Source organism: Pan paniscus, chromosome 3, assembly GCF_029289425.2.
Source record: "Pan paniscus chromosome 3, NHGRI_mPanPan1-v2.0_pri, whole genome shotgun sequence".
Lineage (NCBI taxonomy): Eukaryota > Metazoa > Chordata > Mammalia > Primates > Hominidae > Pan > Pan paniscus.
In genome coordinates, this window is record NC_073252.2 from 61,271,663 (window position 1) to 61,294,680 (window position 23,018).

Below are 23,018 nucleotides of genomic sequence, written 5' to 3' on the forward strand. Positions count from 1 at the left end.
ACCTTCGGTGATTTCTGAAAGTTTTTCATAGTTTACCACTTTATGGGCACCCTTTTTGAGTCCTGCAAGGAGACACATAATCATGCGGTCTTGATGGCTGTGTCCAGAGGCCCTGTCTTGATAATCCCATTGGGGGTCCTGGTTGGGAACTGCCTCTGTGCCAGTAGGCTGGGCAGAAGCTTGATGATGAATTGTATTAGCATGCAACTGAGCTAGGGTCCAAGTATGGTCCTGGTCTTCTGGGGTGAGAGTGGAAGAGAAGATAAGTAGCGGTCATGCCAGGTTAGTTCATAAGACTGAGTAAGGTACTGAATCTCCCTAATATAAGACGTAGGGTCTTCTGGAAATGAACTGAGTCTTTTCTTAGTTTGAGAGAGATCAGTGAGGGAGAAGGGAACATGAACTCTAACAATACGTTCAGTTCCTGCTACTTCCCGAAGGGGGCATTCTAGCACTGGCGCTAAAGTACGGGTGGGGCATGGGCCAAAGATGGTGCCGGAGCTAGTATGGGCAGGAGAGAAGGAAGAAGCCAGAAGGGGTTCCTGCTGAGGGTTTGAAGAGGGAAGGGGGTTTGAGTTGATAGGCATTGGAGGATAGATACGGGTGTAAGGTGGCGGGATGGGTTTACAGGCTCCATGAGAGGGCTGTAAGGAAGGAGAATGAGTACAGGCAATGCTAGAGTTTTCCTGAGGAGAGGACGGTATAGGAAAAGAAGTGGGTACTTTTGGAGGTGATGCTGGCTGGGAAGATGGTGGCTGAGAAGACAATGAGGAAGCTTGGGGAGTTAATGAAGTTGGTTGAGATGGAGGGGTAGGGTCTGGGAGGGGTGGACAGCAGTCTGCTCGATCCAATGAGGAAAAAGAGGTAGGATCGGGAGGATAAAGGCAATGAGGGCGGCGAGAATGAAGAAGGATTTGTAACAGGTAAGCAAGAATTGCAGAGGTTGGCCTGTGATCTGAGTGCAAAAAGGCCTGGACACAAGGAATTTCTCCCCATTTTCCCAGTCATCTGCAATAATTGCTTAAGTCAGTTAAAACTGTAAAGCTGAGTGTTCCATTTGTGAGCCATTTGGACCCGTTATCTAATTCATACTGCGACCAGGCTTTATTGTATAAAAAAGACAAGGCACTTTGGCAGATATCTTGCCTGAGGCCTAAGGTTTGCAGATTTTTAATGAGGCAGGCTGGAGGGCTGTTTTTTGGAATTGAGGACCGGGAGTTTCCCATAATGAAGGGTAGCTCGAGAGAACAGGGAAAAAGGAGACCATCCTGGACAGCTGGAGGGAGACGATAAAAGGAGTTATCGTCTCCGCTGCCTTTTTGGTTCCTGGAACGGGATGAAATGGCTTAGAGGCATCCCCCTAAGACCAGATGATCACCGAGTGCCTGGCGCACTCTGGCGCCTTCTTGGATCAGTGTTGGATTTTTGGACTGGAGAAACCAAGAGAGGCCATGTAGATTTTGCCCTGTTAAGCGGGCTCGAAGGGAAACTTACCAGTAGGCGAGATCAGTGGCTGATGCGCATGCACAGAGAGGCGACTGGAGGCTGAGGAGCTTCCTCTGTCTAGTTGCTGTGGCCTGCTCTCTGGGGTGGAGGGGTAGGTCCACAAGCGACACAGACCTGAGCCCCTCCTAGGATTTGGCACCAGATGTAAGGTTCTTGAATCAGTTTGAACCCCAACAGCGCGCCAACAGACAACAGGAGGCGGTGTGGAGCAACCTGCTGTTTTAATGAACGCCTGGTTGCAGGTGGGCTGAGGCCTAAAATGGCATCAGCCCCAAGTGAGGATGGGACAGGGGTTTTGTAGTCCTCTGTAAACAGTAAGTGTCCCAGTCTGTTGTGACTGCTATGTAGTACCTGGATGGCCTATTTCTTGATCTTCAGGGGTACATCTCTTCCAGCCAAGGTAAGTGTCTTCTGGCCGGCTCTCTTCCTGCTTCTACTATCTTGCTGACACACGCTGCTGATGCAAGTGGCCTTGCATCTTGGGACTGGGCCTGAGAAGGGAGGAGTTACTCATCCCTTCAAGCTTTCAGGCCCTGAGGAGAATCTTTGAACCCCCTGCATCACTGGCCACCCTCCTGATAGATCCCTGTGATGCCAGGCAGGAATGAGCCGCTTGGGTATCCAGAGAGCTCCCAGTGCCTTTCTGCTACTTCCTCTACCCCTATATTTTGCTTGGCTTTGTTCTCTAATTTGACTCAGCTTCACATAAAGTCAGGAACTTCTCTTGCAAACAGAACTTCAGCTTCTCCAGTGGGGATGTGTATTCTGGAGAGGGGGATCACCCTTTCCCACTTCCATTGTTGGGGCACTCACAGTGTTTGGGATGTCTCCCAGGTCCTGCAGGAGCAGTACGCTTCCTGCAGAGGGTGTGTGGGTCGTCTCAGAATTGCTGGTCTGTTCTTGCAGTTGATCTGCAGCTAAAATTCACAATGCAAGCCTCTGCATGCTGCTCTGTCTGGAGCTGAAATCTAGTCCTGCATCCCATCTGCCATGATCACTGGAAAACCCTCATTTATTTTTTAAAGGGTCCAGAAAATGCTAATCTATAGAGATAGAAATTAGATTAGTGGTTGCCTAGGGCAGGATGGATGCAAAATTTCAAAGTGGGGGGTTAGAGGCTATTGTATAGAATCTTTTGGAGATAATACTGATTATTGTAGTGGATGTAAAATTCTGTGAATATACTAGGAAACATTGAACTGTACACACTAATTGGTGAGTCATATGGTATATGAATTATGTGTCAACAAAGTTTTAGAAGACATTACTTGCACCACGATATTAAAAAATGCTGTTTGAGTTGTATAATTACTTCTTCTCTCTATGTCAAGGGCACTGAACAGGCAGGAGCCTCTCACTTGCCACTGTTCTTAACAGTATTATAAAATAATTACATAAGACAGGTTACTTACATATTCTAGGTCATAAAAATTATTGCTTGACTAGAGTAATTGTAAACATAAAAGAACATCAAACACACTAAAATAAACATGAGGTCATCAATCTTTTGTTGGTCTCCTTGGCATGCACCTATTCAGACTGTTAGTATTATGTATTTACTTCAAATTTTAGCAGTTATATTTTAACTTTATTGATTTTTCCTCAGATATAAGTATGAGAAATGACAGAAAGAAACAACAACTGGAAAAGAAGCATTGCATAAGACCAGGATGTCTCTGAAATGGACGTCAGTCTTTCTGCTGATACAGCTCAGTTGTTATTTTAGCTCTGGAAGCTGTGGAAAGGTGCTAGTGTGGCCCACAGAATACAGCCATTGGATAAATATGAAGACAATCCTGGAAGAGCTTGTTCAGAGGGGTCATGAGGTGACTGTGTTGACATCTTCGGCTTCTACTCTTGTCAATGCCAGTAAATCATCTGCTATTAAATTAGAAGTTTATCCTACATCTTTAACTAAAAATGATTTGGAAGATTCTCTTCTGAAAATTCTTGATAGATGGATATATGGTGTTTCAAAAAATACATTTTGGTCATATTTTTCACAATTACAAGAATTGTGTTGGGAATATTATGACTACAGTAACAAGCTCTGTAAAGATGCAGTTTTGAATAAGAAACTTATGACGAAACTACAAGAGTCAAAGTTTGATGTCGTTCTGGCAGATGCCCTTAATCCCTGTGGTGAGCTACTGGCTGAACTATTTAACATACCCTTTCTGTACAGTCTTCGATTCTCTGTTGGCTACACATTTGAGAAGAATGGTGGAGGATTTCTGTTCCCTCCTTCCTATGTACCTGTTGTTATGTCAGAATTAAGTGATCAAATGATTTTCACGGAGAGGATAAAAAATATGATACATATGCTTTATTTTGACTTTTGGTTTCAAATTTATGATCTGAAGAGGTGGGACCAGTTTTATAGTGAAGTTCTAGGTAAGTCATGTGTCTAATTGGTGCTTATTAAGTTCTAACTTTTCTGTGCCTTTGAAGGTGAGCTTATATAAATATAATGTCAGAAGATAGTGTTTTTAAGGGAAATTATGAATTGCAAATGTAAGATGATCTGTCAGTCTCAAAAATATTATAGAATGTTGACCTTATAGAATCAGTTAGAACCCTGGGGCCATCACTACTACAGGACACCCAGAGAGTCATAAACCTTCATTGTAAAGCACTAATGATTTCTTTAAACCATCACATATCATTTTGCTATACATTTTTTCATCTTTAAAAAAAGTCAATACATACCTCAAGAAACATCTTCATGAAGGCAGACACATAAATTTAGTATTTACACATATTTCTAGAAAAATTATCAATGCAGGATTGAGGAATTTGTTTCTCTTTGAGTTCCTCAATTTCCTCATTTAGAAATTAAATTTTGTTTTTCATGTAAGAAGGATTCCTTCACAGTTGAGAAATATAGTGGCTCTACTCCAGAAACAGAAGCCTAAAACTTGAGATTTCTAATGTTTATACATTCCTTCAGTAACAGGTTGACAATTATTTCTTTCAAAAACTGAAATCTTGTTGAAAGTGAACATCTAAGTTTTAATCTATATTTTATTAAACTGCATCTCTCCATCAAAGAAAATAGGAGCCAAATTAAGGGAGAGCACGTATTGCTATGTCAATAAATTCTGAAAATGTTTTAATTCTTATTTGTAAATATATTTATTTTTAAAATCTAATTATATTAAGATCCTAAGATGAACCAAGACAGTAGGAGGTGTAAAGATTTCAGTGTTGAGCTCAAAAAACTCATGGTTTACTTTGAGAACCAAGGATCAAGGGACTAGCTTAATAAACTGTAGACACTAGAGTACTTCCTGGAAAGCTGTTTTCATGGGTAAGGTAAGATGAATTAATTGTGGAACTGAAAGAGTTGTTTAAAGGTATATTTGTTACTATTGCAGCTTCAGAGGGAAGACAAATGCGTATTTAAGTTCATAGTGGCTACATTAGTCCATTCTCACACTGCTATAAAGAAATACCTGAGACTGGGTAATTTATAAAGAAAAGAAGTTTAATAGACTCAGTTCCACATGACTGGGATGCCTCAAGAAACTTAGAATCATGGTGAAAGGCTAAGGGGAAGCAAGCTTGGATCTTCTCACTTAGTGGCAGGAGAGAGAAGTGCGAGCAGGGGAAATACCAGACACTTATAAAACTATCAGATCTCATGAGAACTCACTCAATATCATGAGAACAGCATGGAGGAATCCACACCATGATCCAATCACCTGCCACTGGGTCCCTCCCTCGACACATGGGGATTATGGGGATTATAATTCAAGATGAGAGGAGATTTGGGTAGGGACAGTCAAACCATATTGGTGACTTATTTTAAAAATTATTTATGATTGTGAATATACTGATGTTACATTAAAAATGTGATTTCTTCTTACAGATCTCTGAATACATTGCCTTCCTTATATATACATATGAGCAACATATGCAATAAATAAAATTTAAATTATGACTATATATAAATGTATTTATGTATATTTTATCAATGCACAGACATTTTATATATGTTTGGGTATGTTATTCCAAGTCCTTTCAGGAAAATACCTGCATATTCAAATAACAATTCTCATGTTAGCTACCTTTTGTTTTGTTTTGTTTTTTTCCATCAGGAAGACCCACTACATTATTTGAGACAATGGGGAAAGCTGAAATGTGGCTCATTCGAACCTATTGGGATTTTGAATTTCCTCGCCCATTCTTACCAAATGTTGATTTTGTTGGAGGACTTCACTGTAAACCAGCCAAACCCCTGCCTAAGGTAAATGTATTATTGTTTCACTTGTTTGCTTGACATTTTCAGAAGGAATGGCTGGATATGTTTCTTTCAGAGTGTTTAACTCAGAGTAAGGGGAATATGGGAGGTCAAAAAAAAGGACTTGCCATTAGAAAATCATATATTTCTATAGTATCACAAGTATGTGAATGTTATTGTCATTAAAGACCAAAGAGGTTTACTAGGGAGATTTTGAAAACAGGGTTGGTTAAAGTAAGGCCTTCATTGTGCAACCCAAAAGATAGTATGATTCATTTCTTCAAAAAATATTTGTAGAGTGATTAATACAAACCACAGGTAAGTGCTGGATTTTCAGAGAATAAAGGTAGCACAGTTTCTGCTCCCTCATGCCTTACATTGTACTTTGAAAGATAGAATAAAAACAAGTGAAAAAGAAAAGTCTAAAAAGTGTTATAAGGAAAGACCACAATGATAAAGAAATACGCAGAAGAGATCCCAAACTCATTGACAATTAAAGTGAGTACTCAATAATGTGCAGAGATAGGTGAAATGATGAGGGTGTGAGAAAGACACAAAAAGAAAACCAGAGGCCAGGCAAGGTGGCTCACACCTATAATCCCTGCACTTTGGGAGGCAGAGAAGGCATGATTGCTTGGGCTCAGGAGTTTGAGACCAGCCTGGGCAACGTGGTAAAACCTCATCTCTAACAAAAATAAAAAATAAAATAATAGCCAGGCATGCTGGTGTGTGCCTGTAGTCTCATAGTCGTAGCTACTTAAGAGGCTGAGGCAGGAGGCTTGCTTGAGTCTGGGAGCAGAGGCTGCAGTGAGCTGAGACCACACCACTGAACTCTAGCCTGTGCGACAGAGCGAGACTCTGTCTCAAAAACAAACAAATAAACAAAAAAAAAAGTAAAGGCTTGCATTAAGGCAGAAAAGTAGAAAAGCAATAAGGGCAGTTCCCAGGAACTCCAAATTTAATTTACAGGAAAAGGTTGAGTAAAAGTCAATGATGGGCCGGGCGTGGTGGCTTACACCTGTAATCCCAGCACTTTGGGAGGCCAAGGCAGGTGGATCACCTGAGGTCAGGAGTTGGAGACCAGAGTGGCCAGCATGGTGAAACTCCATCTCTACTAAAAATACAAAAGTTAGCCAGGCATGTTGGCAGGTGACTGTAATAGCAGCTACTTGGGAAGCTGAAGCAGGAGAATCACTTGAACCCAGGAGGCGGAGGTTGCAGAGAGCCGAGATCACGCTATTGCACTCCAGCCTGGGCAACAGAGTGAGAATCTGTCTCAAAAAAAAAAAAAAAAAAAAAAAAAAATATATATATATATATATATATATATATGAAATTTGATATACCCATTAGGGACAATGGAGAGCTACTGAAAAGAGTGAAAAGAGTTAAGAAATGAAGAGATATGATCACATTTCCTTTTAAAAAATCCCAATATTCCCAATGTATAATATTGCAAAAAGGCAAGTTTGTAAATTGTAAAGATCATTTAGGAACTTTTACATGAGTTTAAGCAATCATGACTACTTTTACAATAATAATCACAACTTCATACTGTGCTGTGTGGAAAAAAAGTAGTTACCACAGATAAAACACTTAAGTTGTCTCTGACACATAGCCAGTGATCCAAAAATATTGTTGATATTATGATTATTTTAGTCATTATTTCTAATACTTTAAATTAGCTAACATGTGCCAGCCATTTACGATATCAGTCTTCATTTAATAGTGATTGATTTTCCAACACATCAAGATTATATTCTCTAGCAAAGTCCTAGAGAACAGATACTCTGTGTACTTGTTTAAATGTAAATGTTTAAGTTTGGGCAGTCAGTTGAACAAGCTGGAAAGCTAAAGTTGTATTGTAAAGGTGGAGGCTCTTCATTAATATTCTAGCTTAAAAGGTAATTCTGTGTACTCTTATTCTCAAAAAAAAATTCCTCACTCACATTAAAAGAAAGTGATAGTGCCAGTAGCAGGGGGAAGAGAGTAGCAGAATAAGGAGGACAAGGGATAAATGACTAGTAGTACAATAGTGATTATTACTGATACTAGCATGATCTCGGCTCACTGAAACCTCCGCCCCCCAGGTTCAAGCGATCTGATTCTCCTGCCTCTGCCTCCGGAGTAGCTGGGATTACAGGCACCTGCCAACACACCTGACTAATCTTTGTGTTTTTAGTAGAGACAGAGTTTCACCATGTTGGCCAGGCTGGTCTTGAACTCCTGACCTCAGGTGATCCACATGCCTCAGCCTCCCAAAGTGCTGGGATTACAAGTGTGAGCCTCCGTTGTTGTTAACTTGCAGAAGGTAGACTTGAATCCAAGTAAATAATTGTGAAACTGTTCTCTAATTCTTTTGTACACAAAATAATTGTTGCGACAAATTTGCTTGCTTTTCCATTATGTATTAGATTCTCAGATAATGTTTGTATATTTCAAAAGAATAAGACTCTTGCCAAAAAGTATCAAGTGTTTGAAAAATGCATATAGGCATTGCCTTTATAATATACTCACATGAAACTGTACAGAGAATAAATCATGATGGTAAGATTCAATATCGGTAGCAAATATTCATTAAAAAAACTCTGGAAATAATTCAAATATCTTACATTAAGAAATGGTTAAAAACTTACATAATGTGCATACCAAGCCATTACAATCCTTTTTTCAAAACAATGTTTAATTACACTGTCAGCCGTAGTACAGGTGTAGTTGGAAACTAAGGAACAGAATGATGAGTAGAACAAGATCACAGTTTTTTTGTAGAATAAAAAGGCATATACAATGAGAATAAAATTTTCTAAATAAACATCACATATGTACATTGAGTTATATAAATAGAATTAAACCCATAATGAAATGGTACACATTTTAAATTGAGATAGAGATATGGGTAAATGATTTTCTTTTTCTAAATTTTCATACTTTTATAAAACTACTTACATTGATCTTCTATTACCATTACTTTCATAAAGACATCACAGAATGAGATCAGTGCTGATCTGTCTATAAATAGATGTTTTATTACTTCATTACTGGGTGGGTGAAGCAGACTATTGGCAGTGAATGAGACAAAACATTGAACTCAAGTTACATTAAATGTGGCTACAGGCAACTGCAATTACACTGAGTTCCTGGATGCCTCATGAATTATCTCTAATAGCCATACACTGAATCTCCAATTAAAACTGATGTCAGGCCAGGCACAGTGGCTCATGCCTGTAATCCCAGCACATCGGGAGGCTGAGGCGGGTGGATCACAAGGTCAGGAGGTCAAGACCAGTCTGGCCAAGATGGTGAAACCTGTCTCTACTAAAAACAGAAAAATTAGCCAGGCGTGGTGGCAGGTGCCTGTAATCCCAGCTACTCAGGAGGCTGAGGCAGGAGAATTGCTTGAACCTGGGAGGCAGAGGTTGCAATGAGCCAAGATTGCATCATTGCACTCCAGCCTGGGTGACAGAGAAAGACTCCATCTCAAAAAAAAAAAAAGATGTCATAAAGTTAAATTATATTTTTGAAAAATACTTACCAATATATGGTCTGAATTGACATATTTTAGAATTTCTTTTTTTATTTGTAAACAGTTTTATAAAGAAATTTCCCCCAATGATTAAGACCAGAAAGTATATTTGTTATGATAGAAGGGGTTGGTCATTATTTTACTGAGAAAAAGAGAATTTAGAACAAAAGGGACAACAGCAACAAAAACATGAGTATACAATTTTGATATGATATCCAGGAAACTTATGGGTCTACATTTCTTTTCCTCTTTCTCTCTCTCTCTCTCTTTTTTTTTTTTTTTTTTTTTTTGGTGTGAGAATACATTGAGCAATGTGGCATTAGAGAATGGATTTAAGTTTAAAAACAGGGACACATCAGGAAACACAAGTCAGAATAATTCTCATTCATTTCAAAGCAAACACATATTCACCAGGAGCTTCATATAGTGTGAGGGAGCTACTCTAGAGGGTGAGCAGATCTCCACTGGAGAAAGTCCTGGTGACCTCTCCCACTGTGGTTCAAGTGCCCCCTGTGAGACACAGCAAAGTGATGATGGGGGTCCCTCACGGTAAGTTATAAATAGCACATCAAATTCACAGTGTGATTTCAGGACAAAAGGTGTCATAGTCATACCTAAACAATGACCTGAGAAATAAGATCACTTAATTATGTAACTATATAGTACATAATACTGTATTATAAATGGAATTCTCAGAACTATTTCCCAGAAATTCCAAACCACAATACCAGACTGCTGAATGTCAGTGATTCTTACACTTCAGCTTTTAAGGTGTTTTGGGGGGGTGGGGGTGTCGGGGGCAGTGAGGAGTAGTGGGGTAAGACTAGGAAACCCTAACTTTAAGTGAAATATAAAGGGTTAGAGAGCTAGAAGCTAAATAAATGTAGATATAAAATCATTCCAATTGTAACTAACTTTTCCTCATTGCTCATAGTCATGTAATGGCTCCAATGACTCCTAACTAAAAGAACTGAACAGAAAAAAATAAAATAAAATAAAACTACCCCAAATAAACACAAGCGATTTAGTAGAACCACAAAAAAAATTAGAATTGAAGCCAAGTAAAGCTACCTTCCAATAACCTATGTTAGTAATTATAATATTATAAATAAAGTGTCTGGGTGTAACATTTTCTAGCATTATCTCCTCCTACTGCAGTGTCATAGCTTTGTTTCATTTATTCCTTACACACACATACATACATGCATATGCACACATATTTACACAAATTTGCATGAAAGATCCCACATATATTATATTACACATCTCCTTTCAAAGAAACTGAATGATTAGGTCAGTTTAAAAAAATTACTCCAATAGCTTCTGACTTTCTCATCTTAGATGTTTGTAACAATCCTGTCAATAGTGTTTTCTGTGCTGTTGCTCTTTTCTGATAGAATAAATTCTTTCTTCACAGGAAATGGAAGAGTTTGTGCAGAGCTCTGGAGAAAATGGTATTGTGGTGTTTTCTCTGGGGTCGATGATCAGTAACATGTCAGAAGAAAGTGCCAACATGATTGCATCAGCCCTTTCCCAGATCCCACAAAAGGTTAGATAAAGTGCCTTAACTGTGGATGGCTACTCAATGAATCTGTTAAACTCTTCAAGAGTCCATTACAGAAATGTTCTGCCTGAAAATTTAACTGCTATGATAGTTCTAATTATCTCAGACATCTGTTCAAAACAAAAACATATATGGAAGATCTTAAAATCATAAAGAGAGGAGTTTTGGTTGATAATAACGTTGGCATTAATATTGTGATCAGAAGGAAATATATTTAAGAGGTGCTAGTGAAGTTTGGTATTATCATGGTATCGTAGCATGTACATAGAAATCACTAAATTCTGCCCTGTCATTTGCTCCTTTTGGTTTACAGGATTTTAGAAGGTACTGTATACACTGTAGATATTATCAAAAAGCAGTTAAATTTTAATAAGTTACTGTACTATCACAATAACAATAAGCAAGTATTGAAAAAACTTTGAAATGCATCATGCAGCTTCGTCTTACCAAGCAATCTGGCTGTTTTTACTTCCCATGCATTGGAATAGGTCTATTTAGTGTTCTGTTCAGGGTGCCATTCAGAGAAAGAATGTCCTAGTCTGACTAGCCACTGCTCTGGAGGTACCCACCTAGCCAAGTAGATTTAGAGAAAAAAAAAAAAAAAAAAACTTGTCTGCTCTGCTGACTTGGGTGCCACTAATGTCTTAAGCAGAAAAATGTAATGGAAAGGATGGAGATAGAATCCTGCTTTTAGGGTAGACTATGTGCATTATTAAATGTGGCCCAACAAAGACTATGCTCTAAGAATCAGATTAGTGCCTTCTCCAGATTGAGGAAGGAGCAGAAAATATAAATAAACATGGTAGGAACTTATTTTCTAATCTATACAATCTTTGTGTATTTTCAATTTACGTTTTAGTTTCTTATCTGACATAGCCCTCTCTGAATGATCTATGCAAGTTTTTGCTGAAAACACAGAGTTACTTTAACACTCCCATATCAAATACAAGGTCAACACTTGTAAATTCTACTCCATTTTATAAAGATTGCTTGGGAATTCTAAAATCAGTACCTTAGTTTGGTACTAGACATGGTAATGACTGGCTATAGCTGACCATATATCAAGGCTGTCAATGCTAGGTAGTGCATCATCTAAGTGTGAAAGATCAGTTAAGCAAAATGCAGCAAAATACAATTTTCTACATTTTCAGCATCTGTATTGTTAATCATGAATTGTCAATGGGCTCCTCTATCCTACATTGTTAGCATTTACAAAAGTAGCAATACTGATAATAGTCTGAATTTGTGTCAAACACTGCCACTTGAAATTTTTCCTGAAAGTAGCACTTGATAGTTAGCAAATGAAAAGAAATTACACATACTACATATGTAGCATTATTTCTCACCATATGTGCAGTTTAAATATTTAGTCTTTTGTAATCAATGATGTCAAATTCATAAAATAACTTATGACTAGTAGACAAGTGGATATAAGTAAACTCTTCTCATATCACTCAAAAATTAATAAATTTATATTAAATTTGGAAGGTTACAGCTAGTATAAAGTATATAAAATAAATATATAGGTTATTACTAATTTGCTACTTTTTTATTACTAGAATTAAGACTGCCTAACAATTCTTAAATATTTGAATATTTCATTGATAATCTTGTGAACCCCAAATATCTGATACAGGTCTCAGTACATTTAGAAAGTTTATTTTTGCCAACTTGAAGCAAGGAGGAGGCATTCCTTTGACTTTCTGATTAGCCTCTCCAAGGAGGCAATCAGATATGCATTTATCCCAGTGAGCAGAGGGGTGACTTTGAATAGAATGGGAGGCAGTGATTTGCTTAGTGACTTTGGGGCCCCAAGGCTTATTTTCCTTTTACATTTAAAAAAATCTTTTGGAGAAAGCATTTTAGAAGAAAATGAGTCTCTGGTCTCAGGTTTTCATCTGATCTCTAATGGCAAGGAAGGTTTATTCCTAAGCAGGTCCTGAGTTATTAGGAAAGTTCATTTTTAGTAGGTTGTGAAGTCTCATGTCCTATGAAGACAAAATAAAGGGAGAAAGGGAGAAAAACAAAACCAAACAAAAGAAAAATCCTTTAAAATTAATATAGGCCCGTTACTCTGAAGTCCATAAATCAGTAGGCAGGTAAGAAAGTGGATTATGTATGTAAATTGGTTGCTGTTATTTTCTTCTGAAGTTTAAGTTGTCTAGCTTAATTTGTAGGTCTTTATGAAAGCATGACTTAGTTTACAGTGACTCCAAATTAGGAAAAATGGTGGAAAGGGAGGAAAAAAAACCTGAAGACACTATTTTGAAGACGTGTAGCCATGAAAAATTAGAATTCAGTCCAAACTGTAGACAGTAATAAAAATTGAAAAACATTAGGCAAGACTAGAGTCTAACAACAGGTATACTGTTATTTTTGAAACATAAGTTTTCTCTCTTCAGTTTCCCAATTTTACTAAAGACAAATCATGGTACAACTGATTTGCTTTATTATACTTGGCCTGATTATTTGTATACAGAGGAGGAAGAATAATTTTTTATTTACATAGGCTTTTAAAGTGGCTTTGATGGAACTTTGTCTTATAGAAAGAATCTCAGATAGGACTTTTTTGAAGCTGAGGCAAGCCATAGATTTGTACCATCAAATACCTACGAGTTGGGTGAATTCCTCTCCTCTTGGGGTTCCAAAATAAACTTGGGGTTCCTGGGCCTGTCAGAAAGTTACATTCTTTGCTTAACACAGTTCAGGAACCCTGTACAGGGACCTTATAGATAGATGAAGGTATGAGGCCAGTTTTCCCAAGGGGTTTTATTGGCTCCATAAGTTAAGTTTGATTCCCTAAAGGAAAGCCCACCATTCCAGTGGAAGCCTTGATAAAATAACCAGTTTCTCCAACTGTGTTTTGTTAAAAATGAAAATAGATTCTTATTGCACTTATGCAAATAACTGTATTGACAAAAGTAAAAAAATACTCACAAATAGTTTCCAAATTCTAAAAAATCAGGTAGAGGGAAACAAATATGTTCTAAATTTTTTTCATAGGAGTACACTAAATTGTTAAAAGCTGTTAATAGCTCAAAAAAAAAAAGATTCCTTCACTCTAAAAAAAAAAACAAAACAAAGGATCAGCAATGTTTTAAGCAAAGTCTAAAAGATTACTTTAGTTTTCTGTTATTTCAGTCCATGTCGTTAATTCCTGTTCTGCTTGATATTCATGAACATTTTAGTTCTCCATGAGTCCTGAAAGTTTTTCTTCCATTCTAATGTCACAATCTCCAAAATTATCAAAAACTTTTTTTCAAGAGCACCTGTTAGAATTTTACGGCTGAGTATAAAATCACCTTCTAAAGAGGACCAAAGTAAGACAACAATTGTCTGTGGATGACAAAAAGTTTTAGGGCAGCCTCAGTCAAAGACACAATGGACAAGGAAATTTGTTACCTCTGTGGCACACAATAACTTAACAAATATAATTGTTACTGATAACGTACACACTAAGTCATATCAGAATTATAGGAGTTTCCCATAATTTTGGAACACATAACAATAACATACTTATATAAATACAGCTCAAAAAGACCAAACACCATTTCATATTTGACAATGTTTCCTGTATATTTTTTATACAAAATAAGCCAAATTATGTCATTTTTGGACTTTAGGGAAACTAATAAATTAAAGGATTACTTAGGTCAGAAAAAAACATAATTTATAATTTGTTTGGAAAATTTCTCAAATATCAAAGGTTTAAAACACTTAATATCACAGGTAAGATAAATCATTCATTTGACTAACGTTGTAACTCAAGGATTTCAAAAAAAGGCAAAAATCTTCATTCTTTAAGAGAGGAGACTCAATTTGCCAAACAATAAGCCCTAATAAAATAGCATGAAGCCAAATAACTTTGTTTTTCAAAATTTTATGAACAATCTATAAAATTCTAATCTTGACCATAAGATGTAACTTTCCTCAGCCTTTCATAACCTTTATAATCTTTATTAAGAAGTCAGTTTATGCTTCCAGAAAACCTTGTTAATCTGACACAGGGGCCCATATGTTGGTCTTGCATTAGTGTGTCTTTGACATTAATGATTAATTTATAAATAAACTAACTTATCTCTCAGTATCAGTTCTTAAAATCTCACACACCCACCTCTTCTGTGATAGTCCCTGGACCTTGAGGAGCTGAATAGCTTTTAGAAAACACTGTTAGCATTATGCCACAACAAACAGAACTTGAGGAAAAAAACTTATATGAGTTGAAAATGAGTTGAAGGATAGTGTTGCTATTTCACACCCTTTATAGTTTAGCTTTGAAATAAAAATGGTAACAGTTTTTTCCCAAAACAAACCTTACTGCCTGTGGACTAGATTGCTTAATGCCACAGGGTTAGAAGTTATGATAATCTTACTTAATTCAAGATGTGGCTATTTTCATTAAACCAATATCAATGTCTTATTTATTAAAAAATTACACAAGCAAAGATCATTCTGTTTTGGGCTTGGTTTACAGTTTTGTAACCCCTATGTCAAATTTTGACACCTTAAAGTATTTGGCAAGAATAAGTATGAAATTGCTTGATTAATAAATGCAAACAAAAATGTATGCTGGCAAGTCTTAATGCATTTCTAATATTATCATACTTTAGCAATAATTGTAAAGTTATCTTATTTATAAAAGATTTTATTGAAGTTACATAAACTTGAAAAAGCATTTGACTAGTCTTTTTTTCTGGCAAAGTATTTAATTCAAGCACTTTTATTTTCTTAAGCCAATTAATTAGAGCTCTTTTATATATTTTCAGTAGTAAAACATTGTGTACAAAACACATAAATACATACACATATTAAGCATGCCAATAGAAGTACATCTTATAGATTTATGAAAACTACTTTTTGCCATATTAGACTTCCAAATTCTTGATAACCTGTTTCAATAGGTAATCTGTATGAATACTTGATCACCATAGGCAGTTGTAAGCTAAATAGTCTTACATTTGCATATTAAAAGAAACCAAGTGAAAATTAAATAGCAAAATTTACATCATAATGTACAGAGAGAAAAAATTTGGTGTGCTGGAAGGAAAATAAAATGGATTCAATTGCCTATTAAACATAAAATTATAGAAATTATAATGGCCTTTTAAATATACACAAACACATGTACACACACACAAAAGATTCTATGGCTTTTACTTCAGAACTTTAGCCATGAGATAAAAAAAATTGACCAGCTTACAGACAAAAACCTGTTGAATCCATAGTGTGGTTTTTATCTTAATAGAAAAATAAAAGCAAATTTAAAGCAAGAAGAAAAGAATTTTTTTAAAAAAGAGAGAACTTAGGAACTCTATAGTTTGAAGGACAACCTTAGGGCTCTTAATGTATATGTGCACAAAGACCATATTACCTTCATTTTACATAAACTCTGCCAAGTAGAGGTGTCATAAAACCTACCAAGTGATATCAGGGGGTCATTCCTCTTGTTTTCTCCTCATTCTTAGATTATTTGTTTCCCACTTTTTTTCCTAAAAGGAGGAACTGAGCTGTGGCCTAGGGTTTATGTGTGGTGAATCAATGTGTGCTGCTTGTGGGCAGTACTCCACAGTGTGTCACCACTGAGTTGTTTCCACCCTCTTACGTATCTCAGTTTCTCTCTTCAGAGGTGTATGACCTCTGAGAGGGCTCAAAATGCTGGGTGATCTGCCCTCATATGTGTTTCCTGGACTAGCCTTTTTTTAAAAGTTAATTTTTATTGGGGATTTCCCTGCAGGGCCACTCCATGTCACAGGGGGTCAACCCCAAGACACTCCCACAAGGCCCCCAGTTGCTTAGGGGTGCCTTTTGCCTGGGAGGAGCAGATGCCCTTTCACTTTGGAGCTGAGAAAACTCAGTCTCTCATTTTCCTATGTAAACCACAGTTCAGTTTCTCACACAAATCCACACAGACAAGCCAAATGAGATTAATTTGCGGAATAAAAACAATAGAGGAGACCCTTTACAACATATCTCCAAACTAGAATTAGGATTCTTAAACAACAACTTCCTAGGAGGAAAAAAATAACAACAGTCAATACTACTTCCAGTAAACTGTACTCAGCCACCCCCTACTTTGTAACTCGTCTGCCATTACACATGCCAAGGTAAAATCCTCTCACAGTACGAGGTAATCTGTGGTAATCTCAAAGCCAAAGAGATCAGGTCATTCAACATAGGAAAACAGAGCTTTGGACTGAGAAAAAAATCTGCCCACAACTCTTGGAACTCCACAAAGAAAACAGAACACCCCCAAAGGGGTGAGTGGTGCCTTTGTTCTGAATTCTTTAAAAGAGTTCAAGTCATTAGAAGGCTTCTCTAGATTTTTCATACTGCAAATGGCAAAAGGCAAAAGGAGGTATAGGGTGGAGGAAAAGTAAACAAAAGAACATTTGGTTTTTTTAAAGACAGGAAGCAAACACGGAAACCAAGAGCATGGTTTTTAGGTTTTGTTTGGTTTTGTTTTGTTTTGTTTTCTCTTTTGCCTCTGCAAAGAATTTTAGCCAAATTAGACAGGCTTTGTTACCCACAATTTGGAATTCTCACTCAGATTTGATCAAGTCAGGTAAAGTTCATCAAATCTGATGGGAGAAATACTGGAATGTACAAAAAAAAAAAATCCCAAAAATGTGATCACTAAGCACTGTAATGGTGAGGAGAAATTAAGTCCAGCTAGTTGTTAAACATTAACTAAGACAAAACCGCAATCAGCTGTTTACCTAAGGATGGGTTTCAGGCCAAAACTGCCCTCTGCCATCCTAGAATCAGGAAAGAAACCTCAAATTCATCCTCCCTCCTGGGAGCGAGCTCAAACTCCACAGAGTTACCTGCCTTCCATTGTCGTGAAAACAGGAAATCTTGCCTTTCTTGTAGGAAGCAAGTAAAACTCCAGAAAAAACAAAAAGGAGTTGTACAGCAAAATAAACTTCAGATCTTGTCTGAATTTTGGGGTATCAGGGATTCTTTGGAGGGTTGCTCCCAGACCTCAGCCAATTGTCTTCTTTGTTTGAGCCATAAATTTAGCTCATGCTGGTACCAAGCACTGATAGGACATTTATCAAAGGTCAGGGAACCTCCACTCAGAATCTCTTCATGATTACCAAAATATGAACCCTGAATATCTGAGACAGTTCTCAGATAATTTAGAAAGTTTATTTTACCAAGGTTGAAAATGTGCACCCATGACACAGCCTCAGGAGGTCCTGATGACATGTGTCCAAGGTGGTGGGGGGACAGTTTGGTGTTATACATTTTAGGGATACATGAGACATCAATCAACATATATAAGATGAACATTTGTTCGGTCCAGAAATGGGGGACAGCTAGAAACAAAGGCAGAGCAACTTGAAGCATGGAAGTGGCTTCCAGGTCATAGGTAGATAAGAGACAAATGGCTGAATTCCTTTGTTTCTGATTAGCCTCTCCAAATGAGGCAATTTGATATGCATTTATCTCAGTGAGTCAAGGGCTGACTTTGAATAGAATGGGAGGTAGGTTTGCCCTGAGCAGCTTAACTTTTCCCTTTAGCATAGAGTTTGGGTTGCCAAGATTTATTTTCCTTTCACAATCTCATGTGTCTAGCTATTATGTTAGAAATGTAATTATTTCTTTATATACCAAATTGATTATAAAAGTAAAGACATTAAATGTGGGTATTCAACTTACCTCAAACTTTTAGTAGTTCTCATTACTTGACATCACTTCTTATTTCTTCATCTTTTATATGGATTAACTGATTATTAATCTCTTCAGAATTCTAACATGCTATGTTTTTAGAGTTCTATTCATTGAACAAGATATTTTCCTTGCCCTAACAGGTTCTATGGAGATTTGATAGCAAGAAGCCAAATACTTTAGGTTCCAATACTCGACTGTACAAGTGGTTACCCCAGAATGACCTTCTTGGTAAGACTCTGGAGAACAAACAGTGAATATATTAGTAACAGCAAATTGGAGTGATAATAGTTCAATATAAAACAGACATATTTAGCATTTATTATTGGAAAACTAAAAAACAAATCAAATTTAACTACTTTATATTTATTTTCCAGTCTTAGTATAAAAAGAATGCACTATAGTAGTTGGCATTTTATTACATACAGTCACATTCTTTATGGTCAGAATAAAAATCTCTTTGTTCAGGTGTAATTTCCTCTCACAGGTTTTAAATAACATCCTGGATTTTCTGTCTGTCTCCTATTTATGCAACTTTACCTCTGTTCTTTCCCCTACTGCAGGGTTATTTCAACAGGCACTGAAAAATAGCGGACACTCTTCTATTACCAGTGACTCTACTTTTTATGGGAATAAATAACCAATCTTTATCATGATAAAATGATAACACATTTCATGATGATGCGTAACCGGTCCTTCCTCAGCCCCACCTCCACCCTACTCCCTGCTGCCTTTAAAAAAAAATTAAATATTTTAAATATTTTAAGTAAATATTTTTTAAATATGTAAATGTGACTTCATTATTTATAATACTTAAGAGACCACGTTCTTGTATACCCAATCTTATTCTTTTTTTTGCACATTTTAATTTTTTAATTAAGAATATGCTTTTTCATTTTGTTCACCTGGCAATTCCTCTGAAATTTGAAAACAATTTCAATGCAGTTTTGTGGGTATAATGTTACCTAGGGAACAGTTTTGCTTTAAGTTCCTTATATTGTGCATTTCTTATTCAATTCCCGTACCTTATAATTAATAATTTTGTTAAAATTCATCCACTTTTAGGTCATCCCAAAACCAAAGCTTTTATAACTCATGGTGGAACCAATGGCATCTATGAGGCTATCTACCATGGGATCCCTATGGTGGGCATTCCCTTGTTTGCAGATCAACATGATAACATTGCTCACATGAAAGCCAAGGGAGCAGCCCTCAGTGTGGACATCAGGACCATGTCAAGTAGAGATTTGCTCAATGCATTGAAGTCAGTCATTAATGACCCTATGTGAGTATTACAATTTTGTGACCAGGTGGTATTTATAAATTATTTTCTCAACAGTGAATATGAATTTTAACCCATTTTAAGAGACTAATTTTGAAGGGATTGAAGTGATTTAACCAATGTAAAATCTGTTCTTACTTTCCACTAGACAGTTTATTTCAAAGTTACATTTCAACCCCGCAGATTTAATGGGTCACCAATGACTGCAATGAATTATAAAATCAAAAAAATTAAAGATATGTAGATGGCCGGGCGCGGTGGCTCACGCCTGTAATCCCAGCACTTTGGGAGGCCGAGACGGGTGGATCACAAGGTCAGGAGATCGAGACCATCTTGGCTAACATGGTGAAACCCCGTTTCTACTAAAAATACAAAAAATTAGCCGGGCGTGTTGGCGGGCGCCTGTAGTCCCAGCTACTTGGGAGGCTGAGGCAGGAGAATGGCGTGAACCCGGGAGGCGGAGCTTGCAGTGAGCCGAGATCGCGCCACTGCACTCCAACCTGGGAGACAGAGCAAGACTCCGTCTCAAAAAAAAAAAAAAAAAAAAGATATGTAGATAATTATTTTAAATATTTTTAATGATAGAATACACAATGAAAAGAAATAACTAGAGAAATATGATAAAATATTTCAATTCAATACCTAAAATTTCTGAAAGTATGAATCTATTCTTTCTCAAAAATTTATTTTTATTATCATTATTTTAAGAAATGTGATAATGAATTATAATTTGCATAGCATAACATTCACTAAAATTTAAAATCTAAATATATTTAGTATGTTTATATAGTTACAAAGCCACAGCCCTAAAGAACATTTTAATGAATTCAAATTAAACTCATAATGTATGAAGTCACTCCCAATAAACCTCTAGTCCTAGAAAAATACAATCTTACTTTGTTTCTCAATAGATTATTCTCTTCACATATTTTATATAAATGAAATCATACAATTTATGGTGTTTCATAAATGACTTCTTTCACTTAGCATAATTATTTTTAGTTTTATTTATGTTGTTGGATGTATCAGAACTCATTCATTTTTATTTCTATATAATATTCTTTGATATGTTTATACCAAAATTACCCATTTATCAGGGTATGGACATTTTAGGTCTTTCCAATTTTGGCACTTATGAACATTGTTATACATATTTTCTGTGTAAAAATATGTTTTTACTTCTTTTGAGGAGATGCTAGGAGTGGACTTGCTGAGGCATATGGGAAATTGTTGTTTATGAAGAATGGCTAAACTGTTTTTCAAAGTATTTGCATCATTTTTCATTACCACCAGCTGGATAGGAGGGCTCTAATTTCTTCACACTCTTCCCAACACTTGTTATCACCTGTCTTTCTATTACAGCCTTTCTAGTGTGTGTAAAGTGGTCTCTCATTATGGTTTTCATTTGCATTTCCTTATGGCTGAAGATGTTAACCCTCTTTTCACGTGCTTACTGGTCATTCACACATCTTCCCTAGATAAATTTCTATTTTAATCTTGTGAATATTTTGTCTTTTTCTATTTATCTTATTATGGATTCATAAGAATTATTTATATATTATAGATACAATCCCTTATCAAATATGTGATTTTCAAATATTTTCTTCCACTATGGACAGATAGATTTTTTTTTTTTACTTTTTGGAAGATGCCTTTTGAAATACAAAGATTTCAATGTTGATAAAATATATATGTAATACTTAACTTTTCCATAATCCAAAGGACATACTATGAAAAATGCTGTGCCTAGACCAGCTACCATCAATTCAGAGTCTATTACTCCTACCAATATTATTATGAGGTAAGGTGGTACCAGCTAAGGGAATACATTAAAAACACTTTACCAAAAAATTAGTAAGACAAGAAATGATTTAAGATACTTCAAAAAAAGTAAGAAAGTAAAGAAACATAAAACAGGTTAGAAAATTAAAATATATATATATATAGAATAAGATGCTGGATTTAAATGTGAACTAGAGAAAGAAATAAAGGGTATTCAAATAGGAAGAGAAGAAGTTAAATTGTCTCTGTTTGCAGATGACATAATTCTATAGTTAGAAAACCCCTTTGTCGTAGCTCCAAAATTCCTTAAGCTGATAAGCAACTTCAGCAAAGCCTCTGGATACAAAAATCAATATGCAAAAATCACAAGCATTACTATACAGTGACAATACCCAAGCAGAGAGCCAAATCATGAATAAATTCCCATTCACAATTGCAACAAAGAGAATAAAATACCTAGGAATATGCCTAACAAGGGATGTGAAGGACCTCTTCAAGGAGAACTAGAAACCACTGCTGAAGGAATTAAGACAGGACACAAACAAATGGAAAAACATTCCATCCTCATGGATAAAAAAGAATCAATATTGTAAAAATGGCCATGCTGCCCAAAGTAATTTATATATTCAAAGCTATTCCCATCAAACTACCATTGACATTCCTCACAGAATTAGAAAAAAACTACTTTAAATTTCATATGGAACCAAAAAAGAGCCCATATAGCCAAGGCAATCCTAAGCAAAAAGAACAAAGCTGGAGGCATCATGCTACCTGACTTCAAACTATAGTACAAGGCTACATAACCAAAACAGAATGGTACTGGTACCAAACAGATATATAGACCAATGGAACAGAACATAGGCCTCAGAAATAACACTACACATCTACAACCATCTGATCGTTAAAAAAACCTGACAAAAACAAGCAACTGGGGAAAGGATTCCTTATTTAAGAAATGTTTTGGGAAAACTGGCTAGCCATATGGAGAAAACTGCAACTGGATCCCTTCCTTACACCTTACAGTAACCAAACCAGCATAGTACTGGAACAAAGACAGACATATAGACCAGTGGAACAGAACAGAGGCCTCAGAAATAACACCACACATCTACAACCATCTGATCTTTGACAAACCTGACAAAAACAAGCAATGGGGAAAGGATTCCCTATTAAATAAATGGTGCTGGAGAAATCGGCTAGCCATACGCAGAAAACGGAAACTAGTCCCCTGCCTTACACCTTATACAAAAATTAACTCAAGATGGATTAAAGACTTAAATATAAAACCCAAAACCATAAAAACCCTAGGAGAAAACCTAGGCAATATCATTCAGGACATAGGCATGGGCAAAAATTTCATGACACAAACACCAAAAGCAATTGCAACAAAAGCCAAAATTGACAAATGGGATCAAATTAAACTAAAGAGCTTCTGCACAGCAAAATA

At 36.4% G+C, this 23,018-nt stretch overlaps 1 protein-coding gene across 3 annotated transcripts in view; it reads left to right on the forward strand.

Moving 5' to 3' along the window:
- Positions 1–478: 478 nt before the first annotated feature.
- Positions 479–23,018, forward strand: part of UGT2B15 (UDP glucuronosyltransferase family 2 member B15) — a 28,137-nt gene continuing 5,597 nt past the window's right edge. The window contains exons 1-6 of one of the 3 annotated variants that reach the window (XM_034958709.3): positions 479–923; positions 3,113–3,900; positions 5,607–5,755; positions 10,690–10,821; positions 18,651–18,738; positions 19,573–19,792. In XM_034958709.3, coding sequence (XP_034814600.1) covers positions 3,177–3,900; positions 5,607–5,755; positions 10,690–10,821; positions 18,651–18,738; positions 19,573–19,792 — 1,313 coding nt within the window. In that variant the 5' untranslated portion in view covers positions 479–923; positions 3,113–3,176. Of the gene's footprint in view, positions 924–3,112; positions 3,901–5,606; positions 5,756–10,689; positions 10,822–18,650; positions 18,739–19,572; positions 19,793–23,018 lie in introns of those variants that run through there. The other 2 variants (XM_063603796.1, XM_055111474.2) reach the window with 2 other exon arrangements.